General features: G+C 42.2%; 1 protein-coding gene across 1 annotated transcript in view; it reads right to left on the reverse strand.

Annotated features, from left to right (window-relative positions):
- The window catches only part of MIA3 (MIA SH3 domain ER export factor 3), a 198,828-nt gene that overhangs the window by 165,312 nt on the left and 11,795 nt on the right, over window positions 1–21,721 (reverse strand). The window contains exons 3-6 of the mRNA XM_075341433.1: window positions 19,007–19,093; window positions 15,192–18,705; window positions 13,607–14,212; window positions 4,168–4,295 (exon numbers count right to left, since the gene is read on the reverse strand). Coding sequence (XP_075197548.1) covers window positions 4,168–4,295; window positions 13,607–14,212; window positions 15,192–18,705; window positions 19,007–19,093 — 4,335 coding nt within the window. The remainder of the gene's footprint in view (window positions 1–4,167; window positions 4,296–13,606; window positions 14,213–15,191; window positions 18,706–19,006; window positions 19,094–21,721) is intronic.

A 21,721-nucleotide genomic window follows, 5' to 3' on the forward strand; every position in this document is an offset into this window, starting at 1 on the left:
CCAGCACCCATTAGAATATCGATGGCCTATTCTTGCCCTCACTAATGGGCGGAATTTGGCCACTACCACAACAGACACTACCCTTAAAGGGGAATTCCACTTTAGCTGATAACACTTTAGAGTGTTTTTGAGCTCAACAGGGTCTTGAGGCTCGAGACCACCCTCTATGGCGGAACGTCTCACACCCAGGCCTCAGAAACCTCAATAATAAGACGTGTCAGGGATCGTAGAAAGCAGCGACGCTTCCCAAGGAGCCACAGACCACAACAAATACACTGAGAAACAAGGAAGATCTTCTGCTCTCGGACTATAAAAGGGGTCTCCAGAAATAGGGGACATAAAAGGAAATGTCACTACACACTGTATATTCCTACATACCTTTAATTAGCCAATCACACTAGGGAGGTACTGATCAATTACTTATCTAGGGGGGTACACCCAGGCAGAATCTGAATATGACAAGTGTAGGAAACTCCTTCATTCAGAGGAAGATATTTTGATATTGGCAATACCAATGGTGCTGAGGTAAGGAGAGGCTGCTCACACTGCAGTCCACCCTCTAATTGATCTAATATTAGCGATACCACAGGTGCTAAGGTAAGAAGAGACGGCTTACACTGCTTTCCTCCATTTTTCTGCTCAAATACTGCAGATATCAAGAGTGCTGCAGTAAGAAGAGGCTGCTCACACTGCTGTCCTTCCTATCTGAAGTAATACTGGAGATACTAAAAGTGTTGAGATAAGAAAAGGCGACTCACAGTGTTGTCCACCCTGTGTATTTGAGCTGCTTCTAGAGATACCAGGGGTGTTCAGGTAAGAAGACGCTGCTTACACTGCTGTTCCACCCTTTTTCTGATCGACTACTGGAGATACCAGGGGTAATGCGGCAAGAAGAGGCTGCTCCCACTGCTGTCCACCCTGTCTATCTGATCTACTACTAGAGATACCAGGGTTGCTGAGGTAAGAAGAGGCTGCTGACACTGCTATTTTCCCTATTCTAATACTGGACATACCAACAGTGCTGAGGTAAAAAGAGGCTGCTCACACTGTTGTCTACCCGGTGACTCTGATCTAATACTGAAGATACCTGGGGTGCTGAGGTAAGAAGAGGCTGCTCACACTGCTGTCCTTCCTATCTGAAGTAATACTGGAGATACCAAAAGTACTGAGATAAGAAAAGGTGACTCACACTGTTGTCCACTCTATGTATCTCATCTAATACTGGAGATACCTGCGGTGATGAAATAAGAAAAGGCTGCTCACACTGCTGTCCTCTCTGTGTATTTGATCTGCTACTAGATACCAGGGGTGCTGAGGTAAGAAGAGTCTGCTCACACTGCTGTCTACCCTGTGTATCTGATCTAATAGTGAAGATATCTGGGGTGCTGAGGTAAGAAGAGACTGCTAACACTGCTTTCCTCCTATTTATCTGATCTAATACTAGAGAGACCAAGGATGCTGAACTAAGAAGAGTCTGCTCACACTGCTGTCTACCCTGTGTATCTCATCTAATAGTGGAGATACCTGGGGTGCTGAGGTAAGAAGAGGCTGAGCACACTGCTGTCCACCCTATCTGAAGTAATACTGGAGATACCAAAAGTGCTGAGATAAGAAAAGGCAACTCACACTGTTGTCCACTCTATGTATCTCATCTAATACTGGAGATACCTGGGGTGATGAAATAAGAAAAGGCTGCTCACACTGCTGTCCTCCCTGTGTAGTTGATCTGCTACTAGATAGTAGGGGCGCTGAGGTAAGAAGAGTCTGCTCACACTGCTATCTACCCTGTGTATGTCGTCTAATAGTGGAGATACCTGGAGTGCTGAAGTAAGAAGAGGCTGCTCACACTGCTGTCCTTTCTATATATCTGATCTAATACTGGAGAGACCAAGGATGCTGAACTAAGAAGAGACTGCTCACACTGCTGTCCACCCTATATATCTGATCTAATAGTGGAGAGACCAGGGATGATGAGGTAAGAAGAGGCTGCTCACACTGCTGTCCACCTTATGTTTCTCATCTAATACTGGAGATACCTAGGGTGATGAAATAAGAAAAGGCTGCTCACACTGCTGTCCTCCCTGTGTAGTTGATCTGCTACTAGATAGCAGGGGTGCTGAGGTAAGAAGGGTCTGCTCACACTGCTATCTACCCTGTATATATTGTCTAATACTGGAGAGACTAGGGATGATGAGGTAAGAAGAGGCTGCTCACACTGCTGTCCACCCTATATATCTGATCTAATACTGGAGAGACCAAGGATGCTGAACTAAGAAGAGTCTGCTCACACTGCTGTCCACCCTATATATCTGATCTAATACTGGAGAGACCAAGGATGCTGAACTAAGAAGAGTCTGCTCACACTGCTGTCCAACCTATATATCTGATCTAATACTGAAGAGACCAGGGATGATGAGGTAAGAAGAGGCTGCTCACACTGCTGTGTACCGTGTCTATCTGAGTGAATACTGGAGATACAATAAATATACTATACTGTGATTTTTTTCATTAAAGGTATTTAGAAATTAATTTATAATGACATGTTTTACAATAAATGTTTCTTGTATTTCCAGAGAACCCCTTTAAAGGGAATCTGTCACCAGGTTTTTGCTACCCCATCTGAGAGCAACATGATGTAGGGGCAGACACTCTCATTCCAGCGATGTGTCACTTACTGGGCTGCTTGCTGTCATTTTAATAAAATCCCTGTTTTATTTGCTGCAGATCTAAATGCTTAGCTCTGTATAACTCAACCCACACCACTGATTGGTAGCTTTCTGCCTATGCAGTGTGTACACCGAAAGCTGCCAATCAGAGGGGGGGGGAGGGGTTTTACAGGGCTCCTGAATATAGAGGGCTACCTGGCAGTGGTGATAATCTCCTTTATCAAAACTACACCAAGGAGCCTAGTAACTGACCCATTGCTGGAATCAGGGTCTCTGCCTCTACATCATGCTGCTCTCAGATTTGGTGGCCAAAATCTGGTGACAGAGTCCCTTTAGGCAACCGTGTATTACATGGTGACACATTAACTTGTATGGCCGTCATGTATTGCTATATCCCCCCTGCAGTGATGGTTGCGGGGCTCTCTTGGTTTGCAGAGTGGTGTGCAGTTGGTACAGCTTCCAGCAATAACATGGTGCCATCTGGGTGACTTAGGGTACTTTCACACTTGCGTTATTTTCCTTCCGTTACAATCCGCCCTTTTGGGAAACAGCGGAATCCGTTAACGGATTCCGCTGTTTCCCATAGACTTGTATGGGTGACGGATTGTACCAAAAGGAGCTGCGTTGCTTCCGCTGGGCGACGCTCCGTTGCTTCCGCCCAGCGGGAGCAACGCAGCATGTAACGTTATTTTGAGCAGCGGAATCCTCTGGATTTCACTGCGCATGCTCTTTTTTTTTTTTTTTTTTTTTTTTTTTTTTAAATCAAACTTTATTTTGGCTCGCGGTGGCCGAACGTTCAGCTGAGCGCCCGGCTGCCGGCAAGCGACAGCGCTCAGCTGAATGACCGGCCACCAGCATGCCCGGCCGCCGGCAAGTCACAGCGCTCAGCTGAGCGCCCGCCCGCCGGCATGCCCGGGCGCCGGCAAGTGACAGCGATCAGCTGATCACCCGGCGGCCGGCTGCAGGGAGCGATCAGCTGATCACCCGGCGGCCGGCTGCAGGGAGCGATCAGCTGATCACCCGGCGGCCGGCTGCAGGGAGCGATCAGCTGATCACCCGGCGGCCGGCTGCAGGGAGCGATCAGCTGATCACCCGGCGGCCGGCTGCAGGGAGCGATCAGCTGATCACCCGGCGGCCGGGAGCGATCAGCTGATCACCCGGCGGCCGGGAGCGATCAGCTGATCACCCGGCAGCCGGCTGCAGGGAGCGATCAGCTGATCACCCGGCAGCCGGGAGCGATCAGCTGATCACCCGGCGGCCGGCTACTGGGAGCAATCAGCTGATCACCCAGCGGCCGGCTGCAGGGAACGATCAGCTGATCGTTCACTATAGTCTGCCGCTGGTAAAACCGGAAAAAAAAAAAAAAAAAATCAAAACGAATTGCGTTGTTTTGCAGCATCCGTTGCATCCGTTGTGTCACTATATGCAACACATCCGTTGCATCCGTTACACAACGCAATGCAACGGATACCGTTCAACGCAAGTGTGAAAGTAGCCTTACCAGGCTGACAATCGGGGCGACACTCTTCTTGGCTGCGAGGAAAGCGCTGCCCATTAACGAGAACACGGATGACAAGGACAAGGATTCTGCGTCTTCTGTCTCCACTCCTCCATCATTACCAGCAGAGACTACAAGGAAGGAACAGACAGACATTTACACTGTGTATGTTCATAGACGCTCAACAACGCTTGTAACTGGTATAACCTGGACATCTCCTGTATATAATTATATATGTACAGCCGGTATAACCTGGGCATCTCCTGTATATAATTATATATGTACAGCTGGTATAACCTGGGCATCTCCTGTATATAATTATATATGTACAGCCGGTATAACCTGGGCATCTCCTGTATATAATTATATATGTACAGCTGGTATAACCTGGGCATCTCCTGTATATAATTATATATGTACAGCCGGTATAACCTGGGCATCTCCTGTATATAATTATATATGTACAGCTGGTATAACCTGGGCATCTCCTGTATATAATTATATATGTACAGCCGGTATAACCCGGGCATCTCCTGTATATAATTATATATGTACAGCCGGTATAACCTGGACATCTCCTGTATATAATTATATATGTACAGCTGGTATAACCTGGACATCTCCTGTATATAATTATATATGTACTGCTGGTATAACCTGGGCATCTCCTGTATATAATTATATATGTACAGCTGGTGTAACCTGGACATCTCCTGTATATAATTATATATGTACAGCCGGTATAACCCGGGCATCTCCTGTATATAATTATATATGTACAGCCGGTATAACCTGGACATCTCCTGTATATAATTATATATGTACAGCTGGTATAACCTGGACATCTCCTGTATATAATTATATATGTACTGCTGGTATAACCTGGGCATCTCCTGTATATAATTATATATGTACAGCCGGTATAACCTGGACATCTCCTGTATATAATTATATATGTACAGCCGGTATAACCTGGACATCTCCTGTATATAATTATATATGTACAGCTGGTATAACCCGGGCATCTCCTGTATATAATTATATATGTACTGCTGGTATAACCTGGGCATCTCCTGTATATAATTATATATGTACAGCTGGTGTAACCTGGGCATCTCCTGTATATAATTATATATGTACAGCTGGTATAACCTGGGCAGCTCCTGTATATAATTAGATATGTACAGCTGGTATAACCTGGGCATCTCCTGTATATAATTATATATGTACAGCCGGTATAACCTGGGCATCTCCTGTATATAATTATATATGTACAGCTGGTATAACCTGGGCATCTCCTGTATATAATTATATATGTACAGCCGGTATAACCTGGGCATCTCCTGTATATAATTATATATGTACAGCCGATATAACCTGGGCATCTCCTGTATATAATTATATATGTACAGCTGGTATAACCTGGGCATCTCCTGTATATAATTATATATGTACAGCCGATATAACCTGGGCATCTCCTGTATATAATTATATATGTACAGATGGTATAACCTGGGCACCTCCTGTATATAATTATATATGTACAGCCGGTATAACCTGGCATCTCCTGTATATAATTATATATGTACAGCCGGTATAACCTGGGCATCTCCTGTATATAATTATATATGTACAGCCGGTATAACACGGGCATCTCCTGTATATAATTATATATGTACAGCTGGTATAACCCTGGCATCTCCTGTATATAAATATATATGTACAGCTGGTATAACCTGGGCATCTCCTGTATATAATTATATATGTACAGCCGGTATAACACGGGCATCTCCTGTATATAATTATATATGTACTGCTGGTATAACCTGGGCATCTCCTGTATATAATTATATATGTACAGCTGGTATAACCTGGACATCTCCTCTATATAATTATATATGTACTGCTGGTATAACCTGGGCATCTCCTGTATATAATTATATATGTACAGCCGGTATAACCTGGGCATCTCCTGTATATAATTATATATGTACAGCCGGTATAACCTGGGCATCTCCTGTATATAATTATATATGTACAGCCGGTATAACCTGGGCATCTCCTGTATATAATTATATATGTACAGCCGGTATAACCTGGGCATCTCCTGTATATAATTATATATGTACAGCTGGTATAACCCGGGCATCTCCTGTATATAATTATATATGTACAGCTGGTATAACCTGGGCATCTCCTGTATATAATTATATATGTACAGCCGGTATAACCTGGGCACCTCCTGTATATAATTATATATGTACAGCTGATATAACCTGGACATCTCCTGTATATAATTATATATGTACAGCTGGTATAACCTGGGCATCTCCTGTATATAATTATATATGTACAGCTGGCATAACCTGGGCATCTCCTATATATAATTATATATGTACAGCCGGTATAACCTGGGCATCTCCTGTATATAATTATATATGTACAGCTGGTATAACCTGGGCATCTCCTGTATATAATTATATATGTACAGCCGGTATAACCTGGGCATCTCCTGTATATAATTATATATGTATAGCTGGTATAACCTGGCCATCTCCTGTATATAATTATATATGTACAGCTGGTATAACCTGGGCATCTCCTGTATATAATTATATATGTACAGCTGGTATAACCTGGCCATCTCCTGTATATAATTATATATGTACAGCCGGTATAACCTGGGCATCTCCTGTATATAATTATATATGTACAGCCGGTATAACCCGGGCATCTCCTGTATATAATTATATATGTACAGCTGGCATAACCTGGGCATCTCCTGTATATAATTATATATGTACAGCTGGCATAACCTGGGCATCTCCTGTATATAATTATATATGTACAGCTGGTATAACCTGGGCATCTCCTGTATATAATTATATATGTACAGCCGGTATAACCTGGGCATCTCCTGTATATAATTATATATGTACAGCTGGAATAACCTGGGTATCTCCTGTATATAATTATATATGTACAGCTGGTATAACCTGGGCATCTCCTGTATATAATTATATATGTACAGCCGGTATAACCTGGGCATCTCCTGTGTATAATTATATATGTACAGCCGGTATAACCTGGGCATCTCCTGTATATAATTATATATGTTCAGCTGGTATAACCTGGGCATCTCCTGTATATAATTATATATATACAGCCGGTATAACCTGGGCATCTCCTGTATATAATTATATATGTTCAGCTGGTATAACCCGGGCATCTCCTGTATATAATTATATATGTACAGCTGGTATAACCTGGGCATCTCCTGTATATAATTATATATGTACAGCTGGTATAACCTGGGCATCTCCTGTATATAATTATATATGTACAGCTGGTATAACCTGGGCATCTCCTGTATATAATTATATATGTACAGCCGGTATAACCTGGGCATCTCCTGTATATAATTATATATGTACAGCTGGTATAACCTGGGCATCGCCTGTATATAATTATATATGTACAGCCGGTATAACCTGGGCATCTCCTGTATATAATTATATATGTACAGCTGGTATAACCTGGGCATCGCCTGTATATAATTATATATGTACAGCTGGTATAACCTGCGTATCTCCTGTATATAATTATATATATGTACAGCTGGTATAACCTGGGTATCTCCTGTATACAATTATATATACACAGCTGGTATAACCTGGGTATCTCCTGTATATAATAACATATGTACAGCTGGCATAACCTGGGCATCTCCTGTATATAATTATATATGTACAGCTGGTATAACCTGGGCATCTCCTGTATATAATTATATATGTACAGCTGGTATAACCTGGGCATCTCCTGTATATAATTATATATGTACAGCTGGTATAACCTGGGCATCTCCTGTATATAATTATATATGTACAGCTGGTATAACCTGGGCATCTCCTGTATATAATTATATATGTACAGCCGGTATAACCTGGGCATCTCCTGTATATAATTATATATGTACAGCCGGTATAACCTGGGCATCTCCTGTATATAATTATATATGTACAGCTGGTATAACCTGGGCATCTCCTGTATATAATTATATATGTACAGCTGGTATAACCTGGGCATCTCCTGTATATAATTATATATGTACAGCTGGTATAACCTGGGCATCTCCTGTATATAATTATATATGTACAGCTGGTATAACCTGGGCATCTCCTGTATATAATTATATATGTACAGCTGGTATAACCTGGGCATCTCCTGTATATAATTATATATGTACAGCTGGTATAACCTGGGCATCTCCTGTATATAATTATATATGTACAGCTGGTATAACCTGGGCATCTCCTGTATATAATTATATATGTACAGCTGGTATAACCTGGGTATCTCCTCTATATAATTATATATGTACAGCTGGTATAACCTGGCTATCTCCTGTATACAATTATATATACACAGCTGGTATAACCTGGGTATCTCCTGTATATAATTAGATATGTACAGCTGGTATAACCTGGGCATCGCCTGTATATAATTAGATATGTACAGCTGGTATAACCTGGGCATCTCCTGTATATAATTATATATGTACAGCCGGTATAACCTGGGCATCTCCTGTATATAATTATATATGTACAGCCGGTATAACCTGGGCATCTCCTGTATATAATTATATATGTACAGCCGGTATAACCCGGGCATCTCCTGTATATAATTATATATGTACAGCTGGTATAACCTGGGCATCTCCTGTATATAATTATATATGTACAGCCGGTATAACCTGGGCATCTCCTGTATATAATTATATATGTACAGCTGGTATAACCTGGGCATCGCCTGTATATAATTATATATGTACAGCTGGTATAACCTGGGCATCTCCTGTATATAATTATATATGTACAGCCGGTATAACATGGGCATCTCCTGTGTATAATTATATATGTACAGCCGGTATAACCTGGGCATCTCCTGTATATAAATTATATATGTTCAGCTGGTATAACCTGGGCATCTCCTGTATATAATTATATATATACAGCCGGTATAACCTGGGCATCTCCTGTATATAATTATATATGTACAGCTGGTATAACCTGCGTATCTCCTGTATATAATTATATATATGTACAGCTGGTATAACCTGGGTATCTCCTGTATACAATTATATATACACAGCTGGTATAACCTGGGTATCTCCTGTATATAATTATATATATGTACAGCTGGTATAACCTGGGTATCTCCTGTATACAATTATATATACACAGCTGGTATAACCTGGGTATCTCCTGTATATAATTACATATGTACAGCTGGTATAACCCGGGCATTCCCTGTATATAATTCTATATGTACAGCTGGTATAACCTGGGCATCTCCTGTATATAATTATATATGTACAGCTGGTATAACCTGGGCATCTCCTGTATATAATTATATATGTACAGCTGGTATAACCTGGGCATCTCCTGTATATAATTATATATGTACAGCTGGTATAACCTGGGCATCTCCTGTATATAATTATATATGTACAGCTGGTATAACCTGGGCATCTCCTGTATATAATTATATATGTACAGCTGGTATAACCTGGGTATCTCCTCTATATAATTATATATGTACAGCTGGTATAACCTGGCTATCTCCTGTATACAATTATATATACACAGCTGGTATAACCTGGGTATCTCCTGTATATAATTAGATATGTACAGCTGGTATAACCTGGGCATCGCCTGTATATAATTAGATATGTACAGCTGGTATAACCTGGGCATCTCCTGTATATAATTATATATGTACAGCCGGTATAACCTGGGCATCTCCTGTATATAATTATATATGTACAGCCGGTATAACCTGGGCATCTCCTGTATATAATTATATATGTACAGCCGGTATAACCCGGGCATCTCCTGTATATAATTATATATGTACAGCTGGTATAACCTGGGCATCTCCTGTATATAATTATATATGTACAGCCGGTATAACCTGGGCATCTCCTGTATATAATTATATATGTACAGCTGGTATAACCTGGGCATCGCCTGTATATAATTATATATGTACAGCTGGTATAACCTGGGCATCTCCTGTATATAATTATATATGTACAGCTGGTATAACCTGGGCATCTCCTGTATATAATTATATATATACAGCCGGTATAACCTGGGCATCTCCTGTATATAATTATATATGTTCAGCTGGTATAACCTGGGCATCTCTTGTATATAACTATATATGTACAGCTGGTATAACCTGGGCATCTCCTGTATATAATTATATATGTACAGCCGGTATAACCTGGGCATCTCCTGTATATAATTATATATGTACAGCTGGTATAACCTGGGCATCTCCTGTATATAATTCTATATGTACAGTCAGTATATCCTGGGCATCTCCTGTATATAATTATATATGTTCAGCTGGTATAACCTGGGCATCTCCTGTATATAATTATATATGTACAGCCGGTATAACCTGGGCATCTCCTGTATATAATTATATATGTACAGCTGGTATAACCTGGGCATCTCCTGTATATAATTATATATGTACAGCTGGTATAACCTGGGCATCTCCTGTATATAATTCTATATGTACAGTCAGTATATCCTGGGCATCTCCTGTATATAATTATATATGTACAGCTGGTATAACCTGAACATCTCCTGTATACAATTATATATACACGGCTGGTATAACCTGGGCATCTCCTGTATATAATTATATATGTACAGCTGGTATAACCTGGGTATCTCCTCTATATAATTATATATGTACAGCTGGTATAACCTGGCTATCTCCTGTATACAATTATATATACACAGCTGGTATAACCTGGGTATCTCCTGTATATAATTAGATATGTACAGCTGGTATAACCTGGGCATCGCCTGTATATAATTAGATATGTACAGCTGGTATAACCTGGGCATCTCCTGTATATAATTATATATGTACAGCTGGTATAACCTGGGCATCTCCTGTATATAATTATATATGTACAGCTGGTATAACCTGGGTATCTCCTCTATATAATTATATATGTACAGCTGGTATAACCTGGCTATCTCCTGTATACAATTATATATACACAGCTGGTATAACCTGGGTATCTCCTGTATATAATTAGATATGTACAGCTGGTATAACCTGGGCATCGCCTGTATATAATTAGATATGTACAGCTGGTATAACCTGGGCATCTCCTGTATATAATTATATATGTACAGCCGGTATAACCTGGGCATCTCCTGTATATAATTATATATGTACAGCCGGTATAACCTGGGCATCTCCTGTATATAATTATATATGTACAGCCGGTATAACCCGGGCATCTCCTGTATATAATTATATATGTACAGCTGGTATAACCTGGGCATCTCCTGTATATAATTATATATGTACAGCCGGTATAACCTGGGCATCTCCTGTATATAATTATATATGTACAGCTGGTATAACCTGGGCATCGCCTGTATATAATTATATATGTACAGCTGGTATAACCTGGGCATCTCCTGTATATAATTATATATGTACAGCCGGTATAACATGGGCATCTCCTGTGTATAATTATATATGTACAGCCGGTATAACCTGGGCATCTCCTGTATATAAATTATATATGTTCAGCTGGTATAACGTGGGCATCTCCTGTATATAATTATATATATACAGCCGGTATAACCTGGGCATCTCCTGTATATAATTATATATGTTCAGCTGGTATAACCTGGGCATCTCTTGTATATAACTATATATGTACAGCTGGTATAACCTGGGCATCTCCTGTATATAATTATATATGTACAGCCGGTATAACCTGGGCATCTCCTGTATATAATTATATATGTACAGCCGGTATAACCTGGGCATCTCCTGTATATAATTATATATGTACAGCTGGTATAACCTGGGCATCTCCTGTATATAATTATATATGTACAGCTGGTTTAACCTGGGCATCTCCTGTATATAATTCTATATGTACAGTCAGTATATCCTGGGCATCTCCTGTATATAATTATATATGTACAGCTGGTATAACCTGAACATCTCCTGTATACAATTATATATACACGTCTGGTATAACCTGGGCATCTCCTGTATATAATTATATATGTACAGCTGGTATAACCTGGGCATCTCCTGTATATAATTATATATGTACAGCCGGTATATCCTGGACATCTCCTGTATATAATTATATATGCACAGCCGGTATAACCTGGGCATCTCCTATATATAATTATATATATAAAGCTGGTATAACCTGGGCATTTCCTGTATATAATTATATATGTACAGCTGGTATAACCTGGGCATCTCCTGTATATAATTATATACGGCTGGTATAACCTGAGCATCTCCTGTATATAATTATATATACACAGCTGGTATAACCTGGGTATCTCCTGTATATAATTATATATGTACAGCTGGTATAACCTGCGTATCTCCTGTATATAATTATATATGTACAGCTGGTATAACCTGGGCATCTCCTGTATATAATTATATATGTACAGCTGGTATAACCTGGGTATCTCCTGTATATAATTACATATGTACAGCTGGTATAACCCGGGCATTCCCTGTATATAATTCTATATGTACAGCTGGTATAACCTGGGCATCTCCTGTATATAATTATATATGTACAGCTGGTATAACCTGGGCATCTCCTGTATATAATTATATATGTACAGCTGGTATAACCTGGGCATCTCCTGTATATAATTATATATGTACAGCTGGTATAACCTGGGCATCTCCTGTATATAATTATATATGTACAGCTGGTATAACCTGGGCATCTCCTGTATATAATTATATATGTACAGCTGGTATAACCTGGGTATCTCCTCTATATAATTATATATGTACAGCTGGTATAACCTGGGTATCTCCTGTATACAATTATATATACACAGCTGGTATAACCTGGGTATCTCCTGTATATAATTACATATGTACAGCTGGTATAACCCGGGCATTCCCTGTATATAATTCTATATGTACAGCTGGTATAACCTGGGCATCTCCTGTATATAATTATATATGTACAGCTGGTATAACCTGGGCATCTCCTGTATATAATTATATATGTACAGCCGGTATAACCTGGGCATCTCCTGTATATAATTATATATGTACAGCCGGTATAACCTGGGCATCTCCTGTATATAATTATATATGTACAGCTGGTATAACCTGGGCATCTTCTGTATATAATTATATATGTACAGCCGGTATAACCTGGGCATCTCCTGTAAATAATTATATATGTACAGCTGGTATATCCTGGGTATTTCCTCTATATAATTATATATGTACAGCTGGTATAACCTGGGTATCTCCTGTATATAATTATATATGTACAGACATCATAAGTAATAAAAACAGAATAATGTCCAAGTGATACATAAAAGCAGAGCTCTCTCACCTGGGTCCGGTTTCTCCACATTATGGGATATCTCCACATCCGGATGAGGTTTGCTTGAATCCTCTGGATCTTCAGTAGGAGGGACAAATTCTTCTTCTTCCTTATGAGTCTCTGGTGGTTGCACTGTGGTTTCCTCCACCTGTGGCTCCATAACTGGTGGTTGCACTGCGGTCTCTTCCATCTGTGGCTCTATAACTGGTGGTTTGATTGTGGTCTCCTCCACCTGTGGCTCCATAACTGGTGGTTGCACTGCGGTCTCCTCCACCTCTGGTTCCATTACTGGTGGTTGCAGTGTGGTCTCCTCCACCTCTGGCTCCATAACTGGTGGTTGCACTGCGGTCTCCTCCACCTCTGGCTCCATAACTGGTGGTTGCACTGTGGTTTCCTCCACCTCTGGTTCCATTACTGGTGGTTGCAGTGTGGTCTCTTCCACCTGTGGCTCAATTACTGGTGGTCGCACTATGATCTTCTCCATCTGTGGCTCTGATTCTGGTGGGTGCTCTGTGGTGCTCGGATCTTCAGACTCATCCGGTTGTGGTTCTGGTACTGAGCTGTGTTCAGCATCTTGAGTGTCCTCCTCACTTTTCACATCTTCCACTGTCTTTTCTGTCAAAAGTAAGGCAACCAAAAAGTCATTAATAATCTGCAACCAAAATTCTAGCGCTGGTCTTGTGGACACATTAGGCCTGAACTGGACATAGCGGGAATAGTCTATAACCGTCTCCATGGACTATGCCGACCTCTAAGAACATGTCTCTTGGACAGGGTTCATATTACAAAAGTGGACTCTGCTAGCCCAACAAAGGCCAAAACATTGTCCTTTCTGTCTCCGTTTGGCCCAGAAAAGTTTGGAATAGGTTACATTGTGTGTATACAATTTATGACAGTATACATGGAAGGCTACTGGTGACAGCTGCCACCCATCAGATGTCTCCACTGGTGATACCAGTTAGGGAGTTTTTAGACGTATGTCTCAAACATACGCCATTAAAGAAAATGTGAACAGGGCTTTACTGGGGGGTCAGTCGATACTCCTAGCATTCGGCCATTATTTCCTAGAAAAGCAGCAGGAGGCCATACATATCCCTCGCTGTAGCCACTACTTAGAAGTAGTATGGACTTCCTCAGTAGGTACTCGGAAGGCCCTCTTGTGATTACTAGGCCCCCCACACCTCAAGTCACATCAGATCTAATAATTTCACGAGGCGCCAGGGATGCCAGTAGCAAAAGGTCACATTGTCATGTTCGGTGGTCATGGAGAACTAAAGTGGATGTCGGACCACACTAGTGCGAATGTTTTGGCTCTAAGGTGCAGTAATCAGACTACTCATCAGATCATGGCCAATTGAAGTTGACCACATATTGCTACGTATAAGTGTAGAATTGTTGGTCCGATAAAAGTTCTTAGGTGGCGATATAACTTTTCCTACCAAAAGTACTTACTATTGGAATGGGCATCTGAAGGGATTCTAACTTTTGTGGTGGAGATTAGGTAGATGGATAGAAAAAAAAGTAGATCCATATAGAGCACATTTGTGATCTAGTAGAGCACCTTAACCTGTATTATAGAAGAAAATAGTCTTACCTTTTTCCATCAGATCTTGGTCCTGGGCTTCTGGAGCAAGCACAGTGCTCTCACTTAAAGTTGAATGCTTCTGTCTGAGTCTATACGAGATCTCCTGGATGTCATCCAGCAAACTTGATTCCTCGTCAAACATTTCTTTTTCGGTGGCAACGATCTCTTCATTGTTGGCTTCTCTGGAGTCCAAGACACTCTCAACAAAGTCAAGTATATTGCTTTCAGACGCCTCTAAGATCTGGTCCAGAGCTTTGTCGATATGATCCAGACGTACATTATCTTTACGTGCGACTTTTAACTCTGAGTTCATGTCTTGAAACATGGCTTCCAGTCTCATGAGATTGTCAAGGCCGAGGTACTTGATGAACAGTAAAATGCGGGATTCATCCAGATTCTCCCTCATGATAGACAAAGCGGTAATGCCATCAACATAAGACTCCTCCTCCTGTGCATCTGAAGGCATGGAGTCATCATCGAATTTGTCAGTAGGACTTTCAAGGTCTTCTATATTGACGCTCTTATCACTGGCAGAGTCTGTTTCCTGAAGAATGTCTTCCTTGGGTGGTTTCTCCTCTTCTACTTGTGCCTCCTGTTGAGTTTCTTCAACTGTGTTCAGATTGTCGTCAACTTTGATGCTTTCTTCACCATCACTGACTTCTTTTGTCACCACTTCCTCTTGATTTGGTTCTGGCACAGTGTTCTTTTCATTCTCAATGTTTTCTACAATGGAAGCTTGAGTATCTTCTGTGCCTTCTTTATTCTCAGATGCAGCTTCTCCAGACGCTGTGAGGTTAGAAACCGATGTCTTGAGATTGTCACCAGTATCGTCGTGAGATTCCAGATTTCTAGATCGTGATCGTGTGGCATTAACAGCATTTTCATCTTCTAACAGTCCAGCCTCATTTTCCTCATCAGTGTCTTCTCCATTAACATCTGACAAGGTCGTCTCTCCTTGATGGACCTCTTTTTCTAGATCAACTTGATGATCTGATTGCGTAGTGTCTTCTTTATTAGTCCTATCGGAATGGTCTGACTTTGATGGTTCTGGTTCTGTGTTGGCTAAACCTTCTGGAAGCTCTACATTTTCAGTATTTTCTTCATCTTTTGCTGACCCATCACCCACTTTGTTTGAGTTGCCTTCATGACCCTCAACAGCTTTATCATCTACTTGTGCTTTAGCTGTAGAGTCCTCCTCTTTATCAGATCTTTCCTCTTTTTTTTCCTTTGCTTTTGGTTCTGAAATTGGCAGCTGTGTATCTTGCTTTTCTTTTGAGAGTTCAACTAAAACATTATCAATTATAGATTCGGGAACTTTCAAATCAGGTTTATTTATGGCCTCTGGGTCACTTTCATTTGATTTTAATTCTCCAGTTTGGTCTATATTGGTTTCGGGTTTTTCGAGCTTGGACTCATCAGATAATGGAAGTTTCTGATTCATAGCTTCATTATCTTCTGTAGCTGCCTGATCTAGACTATCAGTGTCCACCACATTTGTCTCTTTGTTTTCTTTAAGACCTTTTCTTGGATCTTTATGGTCGGTTTCTGTGCCTGGAGACTCCGCATCCTCCACAGACTTGGTCTTTTCCTCAGTAGACTCATTCTTATCTTTAGATTGTAACTGGATATCTTCTGAACTGGTTTCATGTTTTTGTTGCCCAATTTGGGTTTCTTTGGTTTCTTCCAGATCTACATTAGCAGCTTGATCCAGATTTTCAGATTCTTTTGTTTCTTCCAGATCTACATTAGCAGCTTGATCCAGAACTTCTGTCTCTCTTGTGCCTTCCAGATCTACATTGCCATCTTGATCCAGAACTCCTTGTTCTTTTGTTTCTTCCAGATCTGCATTACCTCTTTGATCCAGAATTTCTGGTTCTTTTGTTACCGATTCCAAATCAATGTCACTTTTGGCAGATGGAGTTTCATCACTGGAGGACAAATTAATTGCATTTTCAGATGAACTGTTAGAAGTAATATTGATCTTTGGTTTAGTTTCCAAAGTTTGATCACCCTCAACAGTGGACAACGTTTCCTCAGCCTGTTCTTCTTCTAAAATAAATAGATCATCATCAAAAGGTGGCTCGGAGGTTTCATGCCTCATATTGTTTTTCTCCATACCAAGTAAGTACAAGTTGTTGTCGTCTTCCAAGTCTTCAAATGGTTCTTCATCCTCCTCTTCCTCAGAATCTGTTCCATCTTGATCAGTGACGTCCCGTGTGTGTTCCCCACCACTAACAATGGCGAAAAAGGTGTCTCCCCATGTGGTCACTATGTTGTTTTCTTGCTTTAGTGGTGTTGTTTGACCTACATCTACAGAGACCTTCACCTCCTCCTCAGGAGGTGTTGTTTTTGCCTCCGTTGGGGTGCTAGAGGTAGATTCATTTTCAAAAGTCGCCTGATCAAATGACTTCATATCAGATTCTTCGAAAGACAACAAAGGTGGTTCCTTGAGCTCTTCTGAAAGGATCTCCTCGGATTCTGCTTCATAGAATTTATATTCTGGATTGTCTTCCTCATCAAGATATTTCTCATCCGTTGTAACACTTCTGGTCTCCTCATCATTGGATACAATAGCATCTCCTGTTGAGCCAATTTTGGTCTTCAGTTTCTGAGCCAGTTCCTCATCTATAAGGGTATATGAATTAAAGTTTTTATCCTGTTCTTCAGATTCATTGGCTTGTCCCTGAGAAATACTGTCATTTTTGGCTTTTTCACTATCTGGCACTTGTGATTTGCTTTTTGCGTTTTCTTCCTGAGATTTTTTGGAGTTTTTATTTACAATGTGACCATGTACATCTTCATCCTTTGGGAAATTAACACTCTCCGTTGGATCTGTGCCTATCTGCTTGCTCTTCTTAATTTTGCCTTCCGGGCTTTTGGGGGCTTGTTCATTTTTTTCTTCAGGTTCAGAAATGGGCATGTCTATGGATTCTGATACAGAATCGGAAGCAGCCGTTTTAGACTCTGAAGGCTCATCTGGTAATTTTTCGTTTTCTTCTGATTTTTCTTTAGACTCTGGCGTTGATGGATCTTCGGATGGTGTTTGAGATCCTAAAGATGATAAAGCAGATTCTGCAGGCTCCGATGGAGACAAATCTTCAGGTACTGTTTTTGCTTTTGATGTAGAAGGATCCTCAGTTATAGTTTCTAATTTTACCCCAGGTTTGTCTTTATTTGGTTTTTCAAGTTTTGAGTCGGAAGGATCATTTGACTGAGCCTCAATATCTGATGTTTTTCCAGACTCTTCCGAGGTTCCTCCAGACTTCGAAGAAGAACGTTCACCTTCCCCTCTCTTGAGCTCTTCTTCTGAAGCTTTAACCTCTGCACCAGATGGTTCTTCTGAAGGTGAATCAGAGACTGAAGATGATGTTTCCACAGGCGGCGTTTCCGTCTCTGGGGAAGGTGATCCTCCTAGTAATGGTTCACTACCCGTTGTGCTTCCTTTTTGTTTCTTTAAAAGTTCACCAACATCGTAACTATCAAATTTATCCCTTCCATCTTCAGAACAAACAAAATCTGTTTCCTAAAAGAAGAATAAATAATAATTATGCTATAAAATAAAGAAATAATTATTTCTAAACCTTTCATACACTGCAGTGCTTAAGTATTGCAATGTATTATGCTAATTCGTGTCTTTCATCTATTCGAACATTGAATTTTACAGAATATGTGATTCATTTTGGTTGAGCTGGGATCAGATTGGTTGCTATGTGTAAATACTCCATATATCCTTTGTATTGTTTCTATAAATCCCCCACCCCAATATACTAATTCTCCCGCTTTCTGCCAATTAATAATTCAAGGAGAGACGCACAAAAGCTTACATCTGTCGGCAGCTCCAGCTCTTCGTTTTGGTAAGTTTGTTTAACATCTACGAGATCCTTTGGGAAGTATCCAAAGTGCGTTCCCACCTGCAAAACAGCACAAAATGTTATTAATATATGGGATCAAATTCAGGAAAATTTCCCATAATTTTGGTAATTGATGTGACCCTTGAATTGAGCTGCCCAAAATTCCACGAAATCAAAGAATCCTGTGACCACTATGAACAGCGACCATGTACCTGCGACTGGAGGCAGTGTTTACACCGGACCGTGCGGTGACTGGCAGCAGCATTTACACCGGACCGTGCAGTGACTGGCAGCAGCATTTACACTAGATTGTGGACTGATCGGCAGCAGCATTTACACTAGACTGTGGACTGATCGGCAGCAGCATTTACACTAGACTGTGGACTGATCGGCAGCAGCATTTACACTAGACTGTGGACTGATCGGCAGCAGCATTTACACTAGACTGTGCAGTGACCGGTAGTAAAAATTAACAATATACTGTCAGGTTTCCATTGTTCACAGTAGACTGTGCAGCGATCGGTGGCAGCTGTTACATTAAGCTGTGCAGTGACTGGCAGCAGCATTTATACTAAACTGTGCAGTGAAAGGCAGCAGTGTTTACACTAGACTGTGTAATTCTTCTTATACCCTGAATACATAACCCATTTATGACTTTAGGGCAGGATTAAAGAATTCTACTGAACAGATTGACATCTCCCTGCCCTTGATGTGCCTCAGCCCTTGACGTCCCCCTGACGTCCCCCTGCCCCTGACGTCTCCTTGCCCCTGACGTCCCCCTACCCCTGACGTCTCCATGCCCCTGACGTCTCCATGCCCCTGACGTCTCCATGCCCCTGACGTCTCCATGCCCCTGACGTCTCCATGCCCCTGACGTCCCCCTGCCCCTGACGTCCCCCTGCCCCTGACGTCCCCCTGCCCCTGACGTCCCCCTGCACCTGGTGTCCCCCTGCTCCTGACGAATCTATACCCTAACAAATCCATGCCCCTGACGTCCCCCTGCCCCTGACGTCCCCCTGCACCTGGTGTCCCCCTGCTCCTGACGAATCTATACCCTAACAAATCCATGTCCCTAACAAATCCATGCCCCTGACATCCCCCTGCACCCGACGTCCCCCTGCCCCTGACGTCCCCCTGTCCCTGACGTCCCCCTGCACCTGGCGTCCCCCTGCACCTGGCGTCCCCCTGCACCTGGCATCCCCCTGCACCTGGCGTCTCCTTGCCCCTGACGTCCCCTTGCTCTTGACGTCTCATTGCCCCTGACGTTTACATGCCCGACGCCTCACTGTCCCTGACGTCTCCATGCCCCTGACGTCCCCCTGCTCCTGACGTCCCCCTGCCCCTGACGTCCCCCTGCCCCCCGACGTCCCCCTGCCCCCGACGTCCTCCTGCCCCCGACTTCCCCTGCCCCCGACGTCCCCCCTGCCTCCGACGACCTCCCTGCCCCGACGTCCCCCTACCCCCGACGTCCCCCTGCCCCCGACGTCCCCCTGCCCCCGACGACCCCCCTGCCCCCGACGTCCCCCTGCCCCTGACATCTCCATGCCCCCATATCGCCTTGCTCTGACATCAGCCCTGGGTATCTGATATCTGAGTAAACAGTAGAAATCGCTGCCTGTACGACGCTGCAGCCATGAACCTGGAGAAGTGAGGGCTAAATATAAACCTTCAGAGACTCTTCTGACCGGAAACTGCTGTGCGCCACAAAAAAATCACATTACATCCCCTAGTAATAATAATGTGCCGCACCGTAAACCCCTGCCACAATCACCGGTGACCTTCAAATCATCTGCACCCCACATCTGCACAGTTCTCACAATGCCCAGACCAGACCCCTTAAACTAGATTAGACTCCGTAAACTAATATAGAACACAGACCAGACCCCTAAGCTAATACAGAACGTTGACCAGATCGCCTAAAAAATAATAAAGGCCTCAGACCAGACCCCTAAACTAATACAGATTCTAGACCAGACCCCTAAACTAATGCAGAACCTTGACCAGAATCCCTAAACTAATACAGACCACAGACTAGAACCCTAAACTAATACAGAACCCTGAACAGACCCCCTTAAACTTATACAGAGCCCCTAAACCCATACAGACCCCAGACCAGAACCCCTAACCTAATACAGACCCCAGACCCCCTAAACTAACACAGACCCCAGACCAGACCCCTTTAACTAATACAGACCTTAGACCAGACCTCCTAAACTAATACAGACCCCAGACCAAACCTTCTAAAATAATACAAAACCCAGACCAGACCCCTCCAGCTAATACAGCCTCCCTAAATTAATACCGACCACTTAAAGTAGTTCAGGCCTCCAAAACAAATAACACATGTCCCCTCTCCTCCTCTGGTTCCTGCACTCCCGCGTGCCACCACGGTCCGGCCTTGTGTCATTGTGCCGTCTGTGGTGACAGGAGCCAGAATTTATTCAGAATGCAGCGTCTGGCAGAGTCAACAGCTCCTCCAGATCCCCATGGTTTAGGATGAGTATGCTATCACTCGGCCTTGGAGATTGGCCTTCCGTCATATAAAGCACCATAAGGCCAATTTTTTCATGAGTAATTCAACCCCCATATGTCCTCCGCCTCATTCACTTCACCCTGAACCAAGGACTCCGCATAGAAGGCAAATCAATCAGTCATTTCTTTACAATCAGAGACCAAGGACAGGCTTCA

Source organism: Anomaloglossus baeobatrachus, chromosome 3 (genome assembly GCF_048569485.1).
Source record: "Anomaloglossus baeobatrachus isolate aAnoBae1 chromosome 3, aAnoBae1.hap1, whole genome shotgun sequence".
Lineage (NCBI taxonomy): Eukaryota > Metazoa > Chordata > Amphibia > Anura > Aromobatidae > Anomaloglossus > Anomaloglossus baeobatrachus.